General features: G+C 40.5%; 1 protein-coding gene across 1 annotated transcript in view; it reads right to left on the bottom strand.

The window, feature by feature from the left end:
- The window catches only part of ANO4 (anoctamin 4), a 124,980-nt gene that overhangs the window by 74,358 nt on the left and 32,744 nt on the right, over window positions 1-17,878 (bottom strand). Inside the window, exons 3-5 of the mRNA XM_060279725.1 lie at window positions 12,797-12,907; window positions 6,023-6,159; window positions 4,790-4,948 (exon numbers count right to left, since the gene is read on the bottom strand). Of these exons, the coding sequence (XP_060135708.1) occupies window positions 4,790-4,948; window positions 6,023-6,159; window positions 12,797-12,907 (407 nt within the window). The remainder of the gene's footprint in view (window positions 1-4,789; window positions 4,949-6,022; window positions 6,160-12,796; window positions 12,908-17,878) is intronic.

Raw genomic sequence — 17,878 nt, 5'->3', positions numbered from 1 at the left:
CCTGGCAATGTAAAATTTCTCTCTGAGCAATTCATCTGCACGATCTGAGTTCTACAAATAGCGAATTTATTCTTTGAGTGCCTAATCCCTATCTAGCCAAAAGAATACCATCCGCACACAAGACACAAGGTTAGCAGAAGTACAATGTTTAGAAAGAAAATGCCAAGTGGGCTAAAAACTCTGCTGAACAGGCCACAGGCATGCATCTGTAATACGCCCTATAGGCTCTATTCTATCCATGGTATCTTTGAGCAAAACTAGAATAGGCTTCTACCCGAAACCATTGGAAATCTACTGCCAGTCAAGACAGATGGTCCTGACCTAGGTGGACCAGTTATCTGTCTTGGTATAAGGTAGCTCCCCATGTTAGAAGCATGAACAATATTTATAGCAAGTAATCTAATTCATCCTGCTCAACAAACAACGGCTGCAATCCACAAATCATTTAAGTGTGTTTTAATCTCACTGAATTAAAATAATAACAACACTTAACACTGCCACAGTGCCTTCAAGTGTTCAAAGTACTTCGCTTTTTCTTTTTTCTTTTGGTTAAACATTATTATAGTTTTCAGCACAACAGGGGAAGAAAAAAATCAAAATACAAATCAAAAGTACATTAAAAATTCTGTTGAACCATTGGGTCTTATTAGGGAAATCAAGTATATACTGGGATAAAATGTCCTTTAACCAATTTATATAACAAACAGCACTTTAACAACTCAAGAGAGCAAAAAGCCATAACACATTTTAGAAACATATTCTCTACATCTACCACACTGAATAGAATCTATGCAATTATTCAAAAATAAATCTGGTCTTTGACCTTGCTTAAATCAGTCAATTTTGCCAAAGTAGCCTATTTCCATGGTTTTTCATACCAGTTTTTCATATGAGTTACAGACAGTATGCATGGCTGCCTCCTCTTCTTAGCACATGCAATCCTAGCAGCTGTTATCATATATTAATTAATTCTTTATGTTGTGGTCTTACTGATTCCTTTCAATAGTTCAACAACAACTATGTGTGTAACAAGGAATTTCATACCCTAATATTTTAATTATAATCTTCTTCCTTTCTTTTTCTTTTGCCATATTTCATTCCCACCATGTGTGTTATAAATCCTCTAATTCTTTCTGCATTTCCAGCATCTTGATGAGTGGTCCTTATTAATTTCCCTGTATTCTAACAGGTGTCATATACCACCTACTCACCAATTTACAGCAATCTTCTTTTATTGTCATGTGTAGTACTTCACATGTCTTAACTAACTATAGTATGAACAATCCTAAAAGGCAAGTCAGTATTATTATCTCCATTACGGAAATACAGGTGAAACTCGGAAAATTAGAATATTGTCGAAAAGTGCATTTATTTCAGTAACACAACTTAAAAGGTGAAACCAATCTATGAGATAGATGCATGACATGCAAAGCAAGATATGTCAAGCCTTTATTTGTTGTAATTGTAATTATTTGTTTTTAGGTGGGTCAATTATAAATGGAATGTAATTAATGAAATGTAATAGTGATGTTTATTTTTGTATTATTGTAACTATTTGTTTTATTACTGTGGAATTTCCAAAAGAAAGCATTTGTAAAAATTAAAAGAAAAATAAATAATAATAAGTTGCATTACTGAAATAAATGCACTTTTCGCCTATATTCTAATTTTCCGAGTTTCACCTGTACTTATATTAGGCGAGAGTGACTTTTCTAGTGAGTTTGTGGCACAGGTGAGATTTGAAACAGAGATTCCCTGAGTCATAGTTTCCTTAGCCACTTCACTGCACCTGTTCCACGGAAAAGGATCAATTTCAATAGACTTCAATGGAAATGTATGCGGAATGTTACTTAGGGTTAATAAGATGCTTCCACATGGAACCATGAATGAGATTGTACATTATTTTGTGGCCCATTTATCTGGAAAGTTTTAAACAAATGACCACTCTATATGTAGGTTCTCATAGGATCACCTTTCAAAAGCCGATCAGTAAGTGCCTATCTGAAAAAAAGGCTTTTATATGCACTTAATTCTCTGGACTGTTCCCAGTTTGTCTAAGTCATATTTCATATTGATCTTTTCCCCCAGGCTACATTTTGCAAATCATCTTTTTATTTGTAAGCCAAAACATTATGAAAAAAGGATATGGCTAAAAACACTTCCTTTCCCAATAATTCACTCCAGCTATAATCAAAGCAGCTACCCCGGGAAATAGTGGCATGGCTGTGGCAGAACCAGCACTGTCCTGAAGCATTCTCAGTAGCGTAGTAGTAAAGTATCACAGTGCGGCTTGAGGCCTTTTTTTTCCAGAGCAGGAGTCATGCCATCATCTCCCAAAGTGCCAGGATATACCTTGCAAGTGAATGAGGCAATAACAAAACTTCTAAGTTTACTATGTTTGCAGCATAGAGCATCTGCCCTCCAGATGTGGCGGAACAACTCCCATCAGCTCCAGAAAGCATGGTCAAGGGCCAGGGATGATGCAAGTTGTAGTTCAGAAGCATCTAAAGTGCTAAAGGTTTCCCACACCTAGTAGAGAATGAGACCAAACACTATACTATGGTAAGGTAAAAGGGTAAAGGACCCCGGGATAATTAAGTCCAGTCAAAGGCGACTATGTAGTGTGGCGCTCATCTCACTTTTTAGGCCGAGGGAGCCAGCAGACAGTTTCCAGGTCACAACTAAACCGCTTCTGGCGCAACCGAGGACCGTGATGAGTGCCAGAGAGCACAGAAACACTGTTTACCTTCCCGCAACAGCAGTACCTATCTATTTACTATGCACTATTCTATGACTGCCAGCTCATCCTAATGCAGAGGTTGTTTTGCTATGTACTCTGTGTGTGTACCGTATCTGCATGTGTGCAAAATGGATTGGTACAGCTGGTTAACTTTTTGGACTCTTGCTTGGGAGTGTGAGTTTTGGGACTCCTGTGTTCAGTTCCTGCACTTCAATAGTGCCTCTACATCGCTGAGTTTTCTCAAAACATTCTAGCAGTGCTGAGTAAGGAGGAAACTAGTGCTGGTACAGAACATGGCGGCCTGAGAAATTCTCCACTAGACTCTTTTCTCAGCACAGTTCAAACAGCTGGTTTTGGCTTTTGAAACAGCATGATCTAAGGTGGGGTATAACAACAGTATTACCAACATATAAATATATGGTTTTTTTAGAAAGCGAGCAAGAAATGTGTATCCAAACACATGTTTGGGTTAAAGGTGAGTCTCAGATTAAAAACGTTTGAAGACTGTACTATGCTAAATGGTTTGGATACTTGGACAAGTATACCTATCTGAACCTGGGCATCTTTTAACATTAGCTCTGAAGGCATTATCATGTGCCTGTCTTTAATATGATTTGATTCTTATAACTTTTGCCCTTAGCAAAGTTACTGCAATTCTGTATATTGAATGCTGCCTTGCTGGGTTAAAAGAACCTGGGCATCTTTTAACATTAGCTCTGAAGGCATTATCATGTGCCTGTCTTTAATATGATTTGATTCTTATAACTTTTGCCCTTAGCAAAGTTACTGCAATTCTGTATATTGAAGGCTGCCTTGCTGTATTTTAATGAAAAGTTCAGTCTACAAATTTCTAATTTAATGAATAAGTAATTTTTTTAAAAAAATCAGATCTATTAATGCATTAGAGAAAGAGGACCTGACACCCTAAAAGAGCTCAAAGGTTCTTATCCAGTGGATATCCCCCTTTTCTTCTTCTTCTAGCCAACAGACTTACCTACACACAAATAAGAGCATTATGCTGAGATCCACACCCGTGCTTAAAATCCACATTAAAACAACAAAACCTCATTTTGATCATCCTGAAGTTTAGAAACGTTGAGTGATGCCGAACTACAAAATAAGTCACACACCAAATCAAATGGAATGAATGAGAAATAAAGCTGGATATCAGTGAGACAATAAAATGAAAAGAAGTGAATAATGAAATGTCAGGAGTTTTGTTTGAGATGTAAATGTTGCCCAGTAGAAGAACATTAGCTTGAGAAAGGACTATTGCAAGAAAAAATGCACCCTAGCTTCAGAAACAGTAATGCTTTAAACCTTCTTCTATCATTGCAGTCAATACTGCATAGCAGTGTATTATTTCATTATAACTTAAACACACAAAAGCCTGTTCCAATAGTCTTCAAATGGAATTGTTTAACAATGCGTATTTCAGTAGTGAAGACTCTGGGTTGTAAAAACTGAGAAACAATATTATAACTTTCCCTTTGATTCTATGCAATAAATGTATATTAGAATTATGGGCTGCGTAGCTAAAGAAAAACCATCAAAATACATTCTTTGGCAGCAAGCAGTGGAATTCATGAGTGTTCACAGTATGAAACAATGGAGTAATTTTTACATGCCGAGTTTGTCATATATACTTTAAGAAGGAAAGTATATAGCTAAGCAAATAGAGAGAGAAATGTATTGTGGCAGGTTCATGAAGAATGACCTGTGCAAAGTGCTTAAGGCTTTGCAAGTTTCTTACAACTCCATTGTGTCCTACTAAGTCAGCCACCCCCAACCTGATTTCTTCCAGATGTTTTGGATCACAAGTCCCATCAGCCCCAGCAAGCCTGGCCAGTAGTGAGGAATAGTGGCAACAGGTCTGGCAAATGAAATGTTTAGAGCTGACATGCCAAGCTGGTTAGAATAACTACAAAAAATGAAAAGGGCAATGGATCAAATGTGTTAAATCATTAATTGCATGGGAATATCCTTGTTTGCATAGAGTTTACAAGCAGATTTGAATTCTGAAAATGTTCCTTAGGGAATCCTTCTTACCTCTTTCTCCATTTGAATTCCTTCTGCTCTGATATTTCTTTCAAAAACTTCTCTTTTCTCATTCTGTGGGTTGGATTTTCTGTACACCAAGAGGTAGTCAATCCGACATTTTCCATCCCTAAAATACAGTCCACTGGTTTTATTTTTTTCTGGTATTCCCTGTGAAGAAAAATCAGATCATTGGTTCCATTCTTTATATTAGTATTTGATTTAACACTATTCACACAAACAAAAGGATTTCAATATAAAGGTCTGATATATAAAACTATTACATATGTGCATGATAATCACTAAACTTACCAGATTAACCTTGCATCATACAGCTAGATGAATCACGGCTCATCAGAATCTCCCATATGAACCAGTCTGCCAGATCTCATCACTGGAAGAAGCTCAGCAGGTAGGTATGCAGGACAGGGTCCCATCAGTTGCAAAACTCAACTGTGGAACTCCCTGCCTCAGGAGACTCATGTGACCCATTGACATTCAGATACCCAAGGTTTTGGAATAAATATCAACTTAAATTTATTTTTTATGTTACCTGAATGTTATTACTTTTTAATTATTAGTTATGTTTTTAATTTTGTTTGCTAGCCACCTACTGTGCAGGACAGAAAGGTAGGATAGAATAAATATAATATTCATAATATGCCTTCCACAAAAATGGCATGCATAGTTCTTTCCTCTACAACAATCTTATGAGGTAGGCTGAGAGAGAGAGTAATTGGCCTCTGATTGCATAGTGAGCTTCATGGCTAAGTATACCCAGACTATGTCCAATTTTCTAAGGGCATTATACCGCACGAGTTCTCAAACCAACAAGCTAACTAACACCTGATAAGAAAAGGAGAAAAGGGAAGCAGTGTCATATCTCAAATGCTGACAAATATATATGCCAAATGAGCATAATTTACTTATAATTATTTTCCACAAGTCCATTTGAATAAAATTGATGTTTGCACAATGTATGTTAGATGTAAGAGATAGATAAATCTGCTTGCTTTATTTCAAATAGTCAAGAATAAGGTGTGCCAAATGTCTGGAACCTCCCTTCCATTGTCTGCAGATTAATGAAATCATGGTTAACTTTGATTTTAGTGTTAACTTTATGACTGGGTGGGTCTGCGAAGTCATTTTAAACTATATGCCCAGCGAACCTTTGTAAAATCAGAGACGACCTGAATTTCAGCAACGGAAACCCCAAAAATAAATTAGACATATAAAGCTTCTTACCTCTCCCACTGCCTCCAATCTGCTAGTATCCTCTGAAGTACTGGTCAAATTACCATGGTGAAGCAAAGATTCATCGTCCTTGGAAGGGCTGGCTATGCCTTCTAATTCATCAAAGAAAATATTGACATCCTTGGCTACTAAAAAGCAATAATAAAAAATAATACATTAACATTGAAAGTAATATTGGCTTTGCCCACAAATATGAAATAAGATCTCAACTTTGTGTATGTTTCAGACATCAAAGTCAACATAAATCATTTGAATGTTGCAAATTATCTGTTTCATAGTGCTAATAAGTAAATCTACAACAGTGATATTATGTATCCAACAGGTCAAAGGTGGTGCTGAATGACCATAGCAGCTTCAAGGCAGTGGCGACAGGTGTGCATGTCTCCCTCACTTAATCCACAAAGTGTTTCCAGCCCTCAGTTGAATCTTGTTGATTTGTAACCTCTGGATGGAATTCCACCCAAATTTATTCATCAAAGTTTTCTGAGACATAGCCCTGCTTTAAGCAGGGCCGGCTCGCCCATTGACTCCAGTGGCGCGGGGCGCCAGGGCGCCTGAGCGCTCAGGGGGGCACTGAGGGGGGGCCCAGCAAGTGGAGGAGCTGCGCGGCGGCCTCCCATTTCGCTCAGGGAGGTAAGCGAGCAGAGCAGGGGCACTAGGACCCTGTTCCGCTCTGCAGCGCCAGGGTCATCCCTCACCCCGGCGCTGCGTTTCATTGGCGTTCCTGTTGGTGGGAAGGCTCGGATGCCTTCCCACAGTCTAGGACTCTCCCCGCTGCCCTGCTGGCTCCGCGGGGCTGGGACGCCGGGCCTCTCTGCAGGCCGCACTCTCCCTTCCCGGCCCTGTGGCTCTCGGCTCAGCCGAGGCGTCACCCCAAGGCCTTCCGGCTCGGGGGAGACGGTGCGCTCCTCCAGGGAAGGTAAGAGCTTTCCCTTTTTTAAAAATGGAGGGGAAGAGCTGGAGGTGCAGAGGTTTTTTTTAAAAAAAGAGTGGGGGTGGGGGGGTGCCTGAGGGATCCCTGCACCAGGGCGCCCAATGTGCTAAAGACGGCCCTGGCTTTAAGAATGCCAAAACATGACTCCAAATAGCATCTAGCACTTGTGCCTTGCTAAATATATCATACAATTAAAAAAAAATCCCTGTTTGCTCTGTATAAAAAGTCAAATCTCAGTATGTTTAGATTTTTCCTTTAAAAAAGAAAGAAAAAAGCCCGGGGAAAACAAATCCAGAGCAAAGTCATACGTAGTACAGTACTTGGAAGATTTATAGGTTTCCCATTATATATTCAATACAATATACAAAGTGTCACTCCAGGTCTTTGCGGGGAAATAAAAATGGCAGCCAGCAGCAGGAAAAGCGTTGAACTTACTCTTCCCTTATTGTTTTTTCCCCTCAGCATGGAAAGTCCAGAAAAAAGACTCTGCCCCTTCATAGCAGCACAGCCAATCAGGTTCAGAATTTCACTGCCACAAGCACTGTACATCTCCAGCAATGGGGCAAGTGCAACCATACAGCCCACAACTAACTGGGAGCTTGCTTCCTACTTATTGCATCTGCTGAGATCCCCACCCCCACCCCGCTCCCTGTTATTGTGTTTTTTTAAAACAACAACCACACATAGCTGTCAAGTTCTCCCTTTTTTTTAAAGGGAAATTCCCTTATGCTGCATAGGCTTCCTCGCGAGAAAAGGGAAAACTTGACAGCTATGCAACTACCTGATTTTCCTACAATTTCCAAATATGCCATTGTATTTCAGTTTACATGGAGACCAACAGACGTCACACATACAATTAGAAAACTGCATGCAGTCAAAAGCAGTGCAATTACCACACACATTTTGAATAAGCAAATAGGCTGTGTTCCAGCTTGTTGCAGCAAAAGCTTCTCATCGCTGTTTTATAATCTCATAAATCCAACTTTTACATATGTGCATTTGGACGCACTGCACAGAAGCACAAAACTGATGTGAAGCACACAACATCCCTTTCCCTCCCTACAAACCTTTAGGAAGAATTCCATTACCAAATCTGTTCCCTTTTATTCAAGTAAAGGTAAAGGGGACCCCTGACCATTAGGTCCAGTCGTGACCGACTCTGGGGTTGCGGCGCTCATCTCGCATTATTGGCCGGCATACAGCTTCCAGGTCATGCGGCCAGCATGTCAAAGCCGCTTCTGGCGAACCAGAGCAGCACATGGAAACGCCGTTTACATTCCCGCTGTAGCGGTACCTATTTATCTACTTGCACTTTGACGTGCTTTCGAAGTGCTAGGTTGGCAGGAGTTGGGACCGAGCAATGGGAGCTCACCCCGTCGCGGGGATTCGAACCGCCGACCTTCTGATCGGCAAGCCCTAGGCTCTGTGGATTAACTCACAGCGGCTGCTGAAAATACATCCACCAACGTCAGGTAAGCATTCATCAGACTGCCAATGACTATCCTCACAGTGTGACATCTTACACACAGTGAGTGAGTCGGCAACACATCTCTTCTCCTCCTCGCTCCACCTTATCTTCTGAGAATGTCCAGGAACATTAAAAAGGTTGCAGCACAGAATCCATATCCGTTTGCAACCTGATGCAGTAATTTCAACAGAAAGCAAAGCTAACCTTTCAACTGGACGGACTCTAATACACTAGCAGTGAATAACTAGAACATTTTTTTTTAAAAAATTGATTATATATTTTTTTTCAGAAAAAATAACTTTAAAAGGATATGGCATACTTTTCCTTTCTTCTACTTGGATTATTTTAATGTTGTGGACTTCTTTTGGAAATTCACCTGTGACATTAGCTGTAATTAAGCCACCTATTCTACAGCACTGATTCTATGCACCAGAATGCTAAATTCTGTTTTGATACTAATAATATCTGAGTAAGGCACTGGGAAGATCAAGAGAATGTTTAATTAGGAATGAACTGCTATAAGTAATTCAGCAGGTAGGAGTGGGAAAATGGGGAAACACCCATTCCACTCAGTTTGGAGAGGTCCTTTTCAAGCTCTTCACAGTCTCAGGGGGCTGGACTAGATGATCCTCAGGGTCCCTTCCAACTTTACAATTCTATTATTCTTTTTGCTTTAACGGCTTTGAGCAATTTAGTATCATCAGCAAACTTGGCTACCTCACTGCTTACTCTAGATCAGAAATCCCCAAACTGCGGCCCTCCAGATGTTTTGGCCTACAACACCCATGATCCCTAGCTAACAGGACCAGTGGTCGGGGATGATGGGAATTGTAGTCCAAAACATCTGGAGGGCCAAAGTTTGGGGATGCCTGCTCTAGATCATTTATGAACAAGTTACAAAGCACAGGACCCAATCCCATTTAAGTCCAGAGCTGCCACCACTCTGGTTGGTTCCCACACCAAATGTTCTGTGTGTGGATACATCACTCACTGCATCCACAGACAAAACTCTGGCCTATGGTTTTTATGACTTGGCATGGTTTTTGGTGGCCACATTCTGTAAGACTGCATTTTAAACAGGTTCGTGCAAATGATGCTTACTGGGAAAATGTAATGTTCAAGTTGAATGCAGAATATTGCTAAACCCTTTTCATTACAATAGACAGACACAGTATTACATGAGCTAGAGTTCACAAGGACACAAGTACTCATGGAAAATGTTTGAAATGTCTTCTGGTATCATTCGTGTGATCTTTCGTTGCTTAGTTTTCATTCTAGAGAGGATGGCAGCCAAAAGTTCAACAGAATAACATGTTAGAAAGAAATCTGTTTTCCCACCAAGATTAAGGGGTGAAATGCAACGGCTGCTGGCTTGCCAGGATTTTTATTGTTCAGCATCTAAAAATGCTAGAGTTAATATTGTGAGATAATACAAGAATAGGGAAACAAATACATGTAAAAAAAAAGAAGCATAGCATGAAAAAATGTCGTTTCCAAGTAACAAGCAGGGACCCCAAATGTAAGCATTTTGTGCCTACCTTTTTTTTTAAGGGGTATGCACTTGCTATGCCACTTTTATTTTCAACACATAAAGGCTACAATCCTATGCAGGAGAGCACATATGAATTTGCTGCTCAATACTATGCATACTTATCTGGAAGTAGTGCACATAAAACAAAAATCTGTTTTTGCAGTTTGGAGCAGCTGCAAATAAATAAACTCCTCTTGTTCCTTGGAATTCCTAAACTAATAAATAGGTAAAGGTAAAGGGACCCCTGACCATTAGGTCCAGTCGTGACCGACTCTGGGGTTGCACATTATTGGCCGAGGGAGCCAGCGTATAGCTTCCAGGTCATGTGGCCAGCATGACAAAGCCACTTCTGGCGAACCAGAGCAGCCCACGGAAATGCCGTTTACCTTCCCGCTGTAGCGGTTCCTATTTATCTACTTGCATTTTGACGTGCTTTCGAACTGCTAGGTTGGCAGGAGCTGGGACCGAGCAACGGGAGCTCACCCGTCACAGGGATTCGAACCGCTGACCTTCTGATCAGCAAGCCCTAGGCTCAGTGGTTTAAACCAACAGCACCACCTGGGTCCCTAAACTAATAAATACTCCATTCCAAAAGTGTGAATACTGACTAGTTCTCAGCAGCTTTGTTGAACTTATTACCATGTGTGCCATCACACTACAAAGCCTGGAAAGCCAAGGACGAAAATGGAGAATTTTTTTTCAAAGGAGTGAAATGCTTCATTGCATCTTCTTTATGTGACTTTTCATTTGTAAACAAAGTGTTATTTTAAGCACTGTGTGTTCCCTTTTAATTAATGTGAGCTGCTTTGGTAAATAATCTATTTTGGCTTTCCAGACAAAATGTATTAAAAATGTTTCCATGCCACCTTTTAGGGCCTTCCAAGGCAGCTCATGTACAAAGCAAAACAAAAACACATGATTACAGTAAACTAGCTATCTATAAACATTATACAGTAAAAGGACAATGCCTCTTACAAAACTAAGGTAAACAATTTAAAAACGAGCAATCTAAACCATCAAAAAAATTCTAAATATCTATCAAAATGAACAATATCAAAATGAAATGTGTATAGAATAGGAACATATCACACCTAATAAGAAATATTCTGAGACTTTTAGGAACTACATCTGTAAAGTTAAAACTAAACACACACAAAAACTTTGAATTGTGAAACAGTGGCAAACTATATTAACACCAGGAATACCTATGCCTGTCACATACCAACACACCTTTAAACCTGTCCTGAGAACTGGAGTGAAATAATTATGGCTTTCTGAACTAATATTTTGGTTTCAAAATTCTAACTAGTCTGAACAGCAATGCCAGGCTTTCTAAATGTCTAGTAGTACGTAATAGAAAAATGCAACATGTTTCAACAACCAATAGACCAGCTCACTTTTTGCTCTTTTCTTATAAATATTCCCTATTTGTTGCTCATGTTTGGTTAAATATCTAATTGGGTCACTTGGGGGAAAAAAGAGAGAGTAAGACGCAGTTGAGAACTCTTTGCAATTGAGAAAAAAGTAGGCAAGATAATGTTTTATTTTTAGTGCTACTTAAAGTGCACAACACTATGCAATAGCAGGGCTGGGAAACTATTTTTCTGCGTGCGCATTCTCTTTCAAGACACACTGTGGGGGGCATAGTACCCCCATTCTCTCTCTCTTTCTGCCACCCCTTCCTTGGCACACTCATGAAATTAGGCTAATGGCCACATTCAGCCAAGATGCCACAGGTTGCCCACCGTGGTATAGTTAGGTAAGTAAGCATGGTGGCCTTCTCATAAAAATATATGAGCATCAGTGCATATGGAACAGTGCATGCACCCCAACATAAAAAACCCCTCCCTCTATGTGCACAGTTTTCCTGGGGAAATCAAAAAAATGTAAAAGTTTTTGCACAAATGGTCTGGTCAGAAATCCTGAGAAGCACTTCTTTTTATTTGTTTTCAGAGCCTTTTTTCATCATAAATGTGTGTAATTTCACCTCTGCAATTCATCACAGAAGACAACTTGTTAACAACCATTCCTTCTACCTTCTTCAAGGCTCAGGTGCACCCAGATTGGTGTTTATTGAGATTGGTTGCTCATCATGCATGCAAGCTCTTCTCAGCATAAACACGACATTGCCCATCCATATCCCCCCCCCATTTATTTAGGATTTACTTTCCATGGAAAATAACTTGTTGTCAATGCCCCATTTGTGATACCTGAATGATTCATTTGCAATATTAAGCCCCTGGCTGTAAGAGCTGATCAACAGTGGAGCAGCCCTCTCCTCCTGGCACGATATATTATCAAATCTGTTCTCATATGTGGTTGGCGGGGGTGGGGGGGGGGAAGAGGCAGGTGCTTCCAGGCATGTTATTGCTCACCAAGTGAGATCCTCTGTAGGCAATCAGACACATTGTGAAACTCTGTACCTTTGCTGAAGGGTGGAAATTCTACATGTGAAAGCCCAACACATGTTTGGAAGAAACCCTTTTCTACGTGAGAGCTTTGAGAACCGTTTTCTTTTGTTGAAAAGCAGTGCATAAATATTCCAAAGAATGTTTCTACCTGATCTCCATGCAGATCCCGCTAAGAAATAAATAAAAGCTAATAAAGATTTACTGACAATTTCTTCGTAAGTCCTTTTACACTGAAATCTGTAGAGCTGAATACTTGATCCACTGCTTAATACAATGATATTCATTAAGGCACCTTTTCTGAATCACACTTGTATGCACTGTTGTTCCTTTCCCACCTCCCCCTTTCAACTAATCAAGTATATATTCGTTTCCATTAACATTTCTACAATGTTAAGAATCTGAGCCCCACAGAGTAACTTACTTTCTTGTATTGCATTAAGTATTTCTGAAAAGTCCACATCTCTCTTCTGAGCGTCAAGTCTTATTGATATTTGTGTTTCCAGGTGACGACCTTGACAATGCTCTCTTCCTTCTAAAGAAATTGAAGAGATTGGCGGAGTTTGCAATAGTACCTACACTCATCCCCACAAATAACAGCCTCAGAGGGGAGATTTTTGGCCGGGAGTGAAAGAGTTAAATTTCTCTTCCCCATAGTTACTGTTGACATAACAAAATCATCCATTGCATTTATGGCTGCAATTTACACAAGAGAAAACATGCACATTAATTGCATTAGTACAATAATATCATGGCTAGTTTGACCCCTTAATAGCAACACAACCCTAAAATGAAAAGCCAGAGGAGTTGGGTGTAAGCCAGTTTTTTTTCTGGGTAGACTCAACTAAACTAACACAGATGTAAATTTATCTGCTTTTAATGTTATAAATCTATTAACGATTCTATACTAAATTAACTCTGGGAATCCAAGGCATTTTATGATCTTTGTAACATTAAATCTGTTTTTTTCCGTTTGCTCAAATATTCTGTGTTGCTTCCAAAACACAAGGAAGAAGTAACTCCTGTTTAATGCAAACCTCTGTCAGGGGTTCTTTAGCTACGATTTCTACATTGCAGTGAGTTGGACTGGATTATCCGTTGGGTCTCTTCCAACTCTACAACAGTGGTGGACTTGGGACTCTCAAATTTCAGCAGTACCTTGTGCAACACTAAAATTTGACACTCACCACCTCTCATGCTCCATTCTACAGCATTGTTGTGGTGCCCAGGGCAGCTGAACCACCACCCTAAAACCACCTCTGTTTACAGTTCTATGATTCTATGAATTGAATTTTCCATTTGGAAATATTGAACTTTACATTATTTGATCAGACATTCCCTTTTATGAAATTTGTGTATTAATAAAATATATTGCTGTTAGTTTGGGGGATTCATTTGTTGAAGTAGCCAAGCCAGAATCTTGGGTCTAAGTATGGCCCTTAGTCTGACAAAGGATGTTGCTCTATGCCTGAAGGCAAATAGGTGGGCCCTCTCCCTCACTGGCTGGCAGCAAGGACAATAGGTAGAGTGGTGTCTAGCTGGGCTAGAAGCAGGCAGAGAATGAGAGCCATGCTTGATTTCTGTTTAAGTCCAAGCCTGGGAGAAGAAAGGCCTTTGGGAGTGTTAATGCTGTGAGCCATTCCATCGTAGTCTCACAGTGTAAATAAACTATCTATCTTAAAGAAACCGCAGTCTCCACTGTCCATCATTCCAAGGAAACCGAACCCTGTGTAATTCTGCAATTTCAGACTTACTGCAAATTCTCTAACACAGACTTTCCTAATCTGGTACCCTCCAGATGTTGCTCTCCATGCTGGCATAGGTTGGTGGAAGTTGGGGTTCAAAGCATCTGGAGAGTACAGCATATTCCAATGCATGCTCACTCCGAAGTAAGCCTCAATGTGCTCACTGAGATTCCTCCCTAATATGCATGTTTAGGGCTGCCGCATAACTGAGTAGGGAGATGAATTTATTTTCCAATCCAAAACTAACTGTTCCTCTAAGTCAAGGACATACTGTGTCAAAAACATAGCTATCATCAGTACTGACTCTTCTCTGGTTCACTCCTCACCATGGGTAGGCAACCTCAGGCCCGTGGGCCAGATGCGGCCCAATCGCCTTCTCAATCCGGCCCACGGACGGTCCGGGGATCAGCGTGTTTTTACATGAGTAGAATGTGTGCATTTCTTTAAAATGCATCTCTGGGTTATTTGTGGAGCATAGGAATTTGTTAATTCCCCCCCTCAAAAAAAATAGTCCAGCCCACCACATGGTCTGAGGGACAGTGGACCGGCCCACGGCTGAAAAAGGTTGCTGACCCCTGCTCCTCACTATACCTCTCAGACCCAAAAATTCATCACTGAAACAACTCACACCCCAGGGTTTGACGCTGCTGCTGAAGTAACCTCATAAGGATGTGAATAGCTTCTGGGTATGGATGTCTCATTGGTTAAAATGTTTACGATCCTGACTCTGTTTTGAATTCTTTTTGTACTCTGATGGGTACAGCCGTACCTTGGTTCGTGAATGCCTTGCGAGTTGAACGCTTTGGTTCCCGAATGCCGCAAACCCAGAAGTGAGTGTTCTGGTTTGCGAACGTTCTTTGGAACCTGAACATCTGACGCAGCTTCCGATTGGCTGCAGGAGCTTCTTGTAGCCAACCAGAAGCCGTGCATTGGTTTCCGAACATTTTGGAAGACAAACGGACTTCCGGAATGGATTCCATTCAACTTCTGAGGTACCACTGTATTGTGTTTTGAGTTTCCGGGGGGGGGGGTACAAAAAGGAAGTGAATAGCTGGCAGTAGAATCCAGTCAGCCTCATCATTGGAGCTTTACCTGCTGAATTTGTTGTTTGTAGAAAGTTGTAATGAAATGTGGCTTAATCCCAATCAAATTGGCTTTACTGGATTGCTCTTGGAACACCTGACTACATCACACATTTTCTTTCACCATGGCAACATCGAGCTCATTCCAGTATGTATGGATATGGGAAGCATAACAGTGAAATAGCAATTTCAGCTATAACAAGTTCCGACTCTAAAACAGAACAAGCAGATAAGCAGAGAAAATGTCGAAATCCAAAACAGCCTGTGACAAATATGAAGATGAAAGCAGCAGGAAGCCAAAGCACGTCACTTCACCCAGCTAGTATTGTAAAAGGCAAGCTTCAGCATGCCAGCTGAAAGCATCTATAAAATGCTGCGACACTATAGGATGCACTAAAGAGGATGGATACTTTGATGCAAAGATTTATTGTGTGTGAACTGTAAAGTGCATTTAGAAAAAAAAACTGACAGAAGCAAAAGAACCAATTTTCAAAATCTAATCGTGATGCACAACACAATATTCCTAAATTGCCTTTCTGCACAGTGCAAATAAATAATAATAATTTTTTGCCATATACTATATGGGCAGGAAGAGGGTAAACATAATTGGACGGTTTGCTGTTAATTCCAAATAAAGGCATTCAATCTTTCAAATGAGCCTACATAGTCTAGCAACTCTAGCCAGCAAAATTACAGGGTGGTGGCTGCGGAAAACACTACATATATCAGGTAGGATGATGGAGAACAACTCCTTGCCATAACATGTGAAATGACTTCAACACAGCAGTAGTTAACATGGTGCCCTTCAGATATTGTTTGACTGCAACTGTGATTACCAACACTTTTGAGCCCACTGGGACATTTTGAAGCTTAATCTGTAGTGGGCGCCACATAACCACCCTGCAACCACAAGTACTCACAGAATACACAACTACGCCGATCAACTGCAACCACACAACTACACCCCCACACCTATGCTATGACACACACACCTCTGCACAACGCAGAGAACTTTCAACCAAACAGCAACATCCTCTCTATGCAACCACAGAACTACACACCAAGATAATTAATGACTGGTTTGTGCTTTGCTTTTCTCAGAACCACCCAATAAACTATAATGCTATACTGAAAAACTATTGTATATACTATGCCAGAGCTAGTTCTTGTAAGAATCCTAAACACCAACCAGTCACATGGGAGACTATATAGAATGAAGGATTCCTTTAGCAATACTGTCAGGCTCAGATGCTTCATAAGGCAATACAGGACCAGGACAATGCAGGTCATTTTTGCTAAGCCTGGATACTCTAGACATCCCATGTGAGTTTAGGCCTCAAGAAGTGCAGCTACATGGATGTTAAGCAGCAAGCAAGAAATAACTTCCCTAATCATATTAAAGAATTCCAAAACATGTTTTTTCCTGAGAGTCTCACATACCGTATGAATATCTGCCTGCTGAACTGGTCATGGGGGTGGGATTAGTGCAGTTTTATATAGTTACCCTATCTCTAAAGGAGCATTTTAGCACTGGAAAAAGTACTGAAAAGGCAACAAAACCATCAAGAGGTGGATCACCTACCTAATGAGGTGAGGCCAAAGCTTGGCGCCCTCCCTGTGGAATGCCCTCCCTTCAGATGTCAAGGAAGTAAACAACTTTTAGAAGACATCTGAAGGCAGCCATGTTTAGGGAAGTTTTTAAGGACTGATGTTTTTATTATGTTGTAAGATATCTTGTAAGCCGCCCCAGAGTGGCTGGGCTGGGGAATCCCAGCCAAATGAGCAGGGTCTAAATAATAAAATTATCAATATTATTATTGAAGTTTAGGGATGATGATTAAAGAGGACTTGATTTAAGTTTTTATAAAATTATGAATGGTAGGCCAAGAGTGGATTGAGAATTTTTCTCTCCCTCTCTCATAATACGTGAACTCAGATTACGCAATGAAATTGATTGGCAGCAGGTTCAGAATGGACAAAGGAAATGCTATTTCCCAAAATACATAAATAATTTATGAAATTCACTACCACAGGATGTAGCATTGACCACTAGCTTAGATGGCTTTAAATTCATGAAGGGTACTTCTGTCAATAGCCAGCATGCGTGACGGATAAAGGAAAGCTATACCTAAAGCCAAGTCCAAACAATGCAAGAGAACTGTTGCTTTTTTGCCCTGCTTCTAAGCTTCCAGAGACATTTAGCTGGACACTTGTTAAGAAGACACTGCTAGACTGCATGGACCCTAGGCCATCCCAGCAGCATTAATCTTATGTTCAAAGAAGAGCACTCTCAGAAAACAGGCAGAAATACTATGACGCCTTCCCTCTACATCTCCAAAAGATCTCATAAGATAGAAAGCCATGGAAATCTTACTGCAATTCTCCAAAGTAATGTGTAAACCAGGCGTGGCTAGACTTCAGTTTTGTAGGATCTACCTTCTGAAGCACCCTGTGATCAATAGATCAAGGGTGGTATACAAATTTAGTAAATATTCTTTATTTTATCTTAGGTAAAGGGTAAAGGGGCCCCTGACCACCAGGTCCAGTCGTGTCCGACTCTGGGGTTGCGGCGCTCATCTCGCTCTATAGGCCGAGGGAGCCGGCGTTTGTCCGCAGACAGCTTCCGGGTCATGTGGCCAGCATGACAAAGCTGCTTCTGGCGAACCAGAGCAGCACACG

This window comes from Zootoca vivipara, chromosome 10 (genome assembly GCF_963506605.1).
Source record: "Zootoca vivipara chromosome 10, rZooViv1.1, whole genome shotgun sequence".
NCBI classification, from domain to species: Eukaryota; Metazoa; Chordata; class Lepidosauria; order Squamata; family Lacertidae; genus Zootoca; species Zootoca vivipara.
The sequence above is the reverse complement of the archived record's forward strand: the minus strand, read 5'-3'. Positions and strand labels throughout refer to the sequence as shown.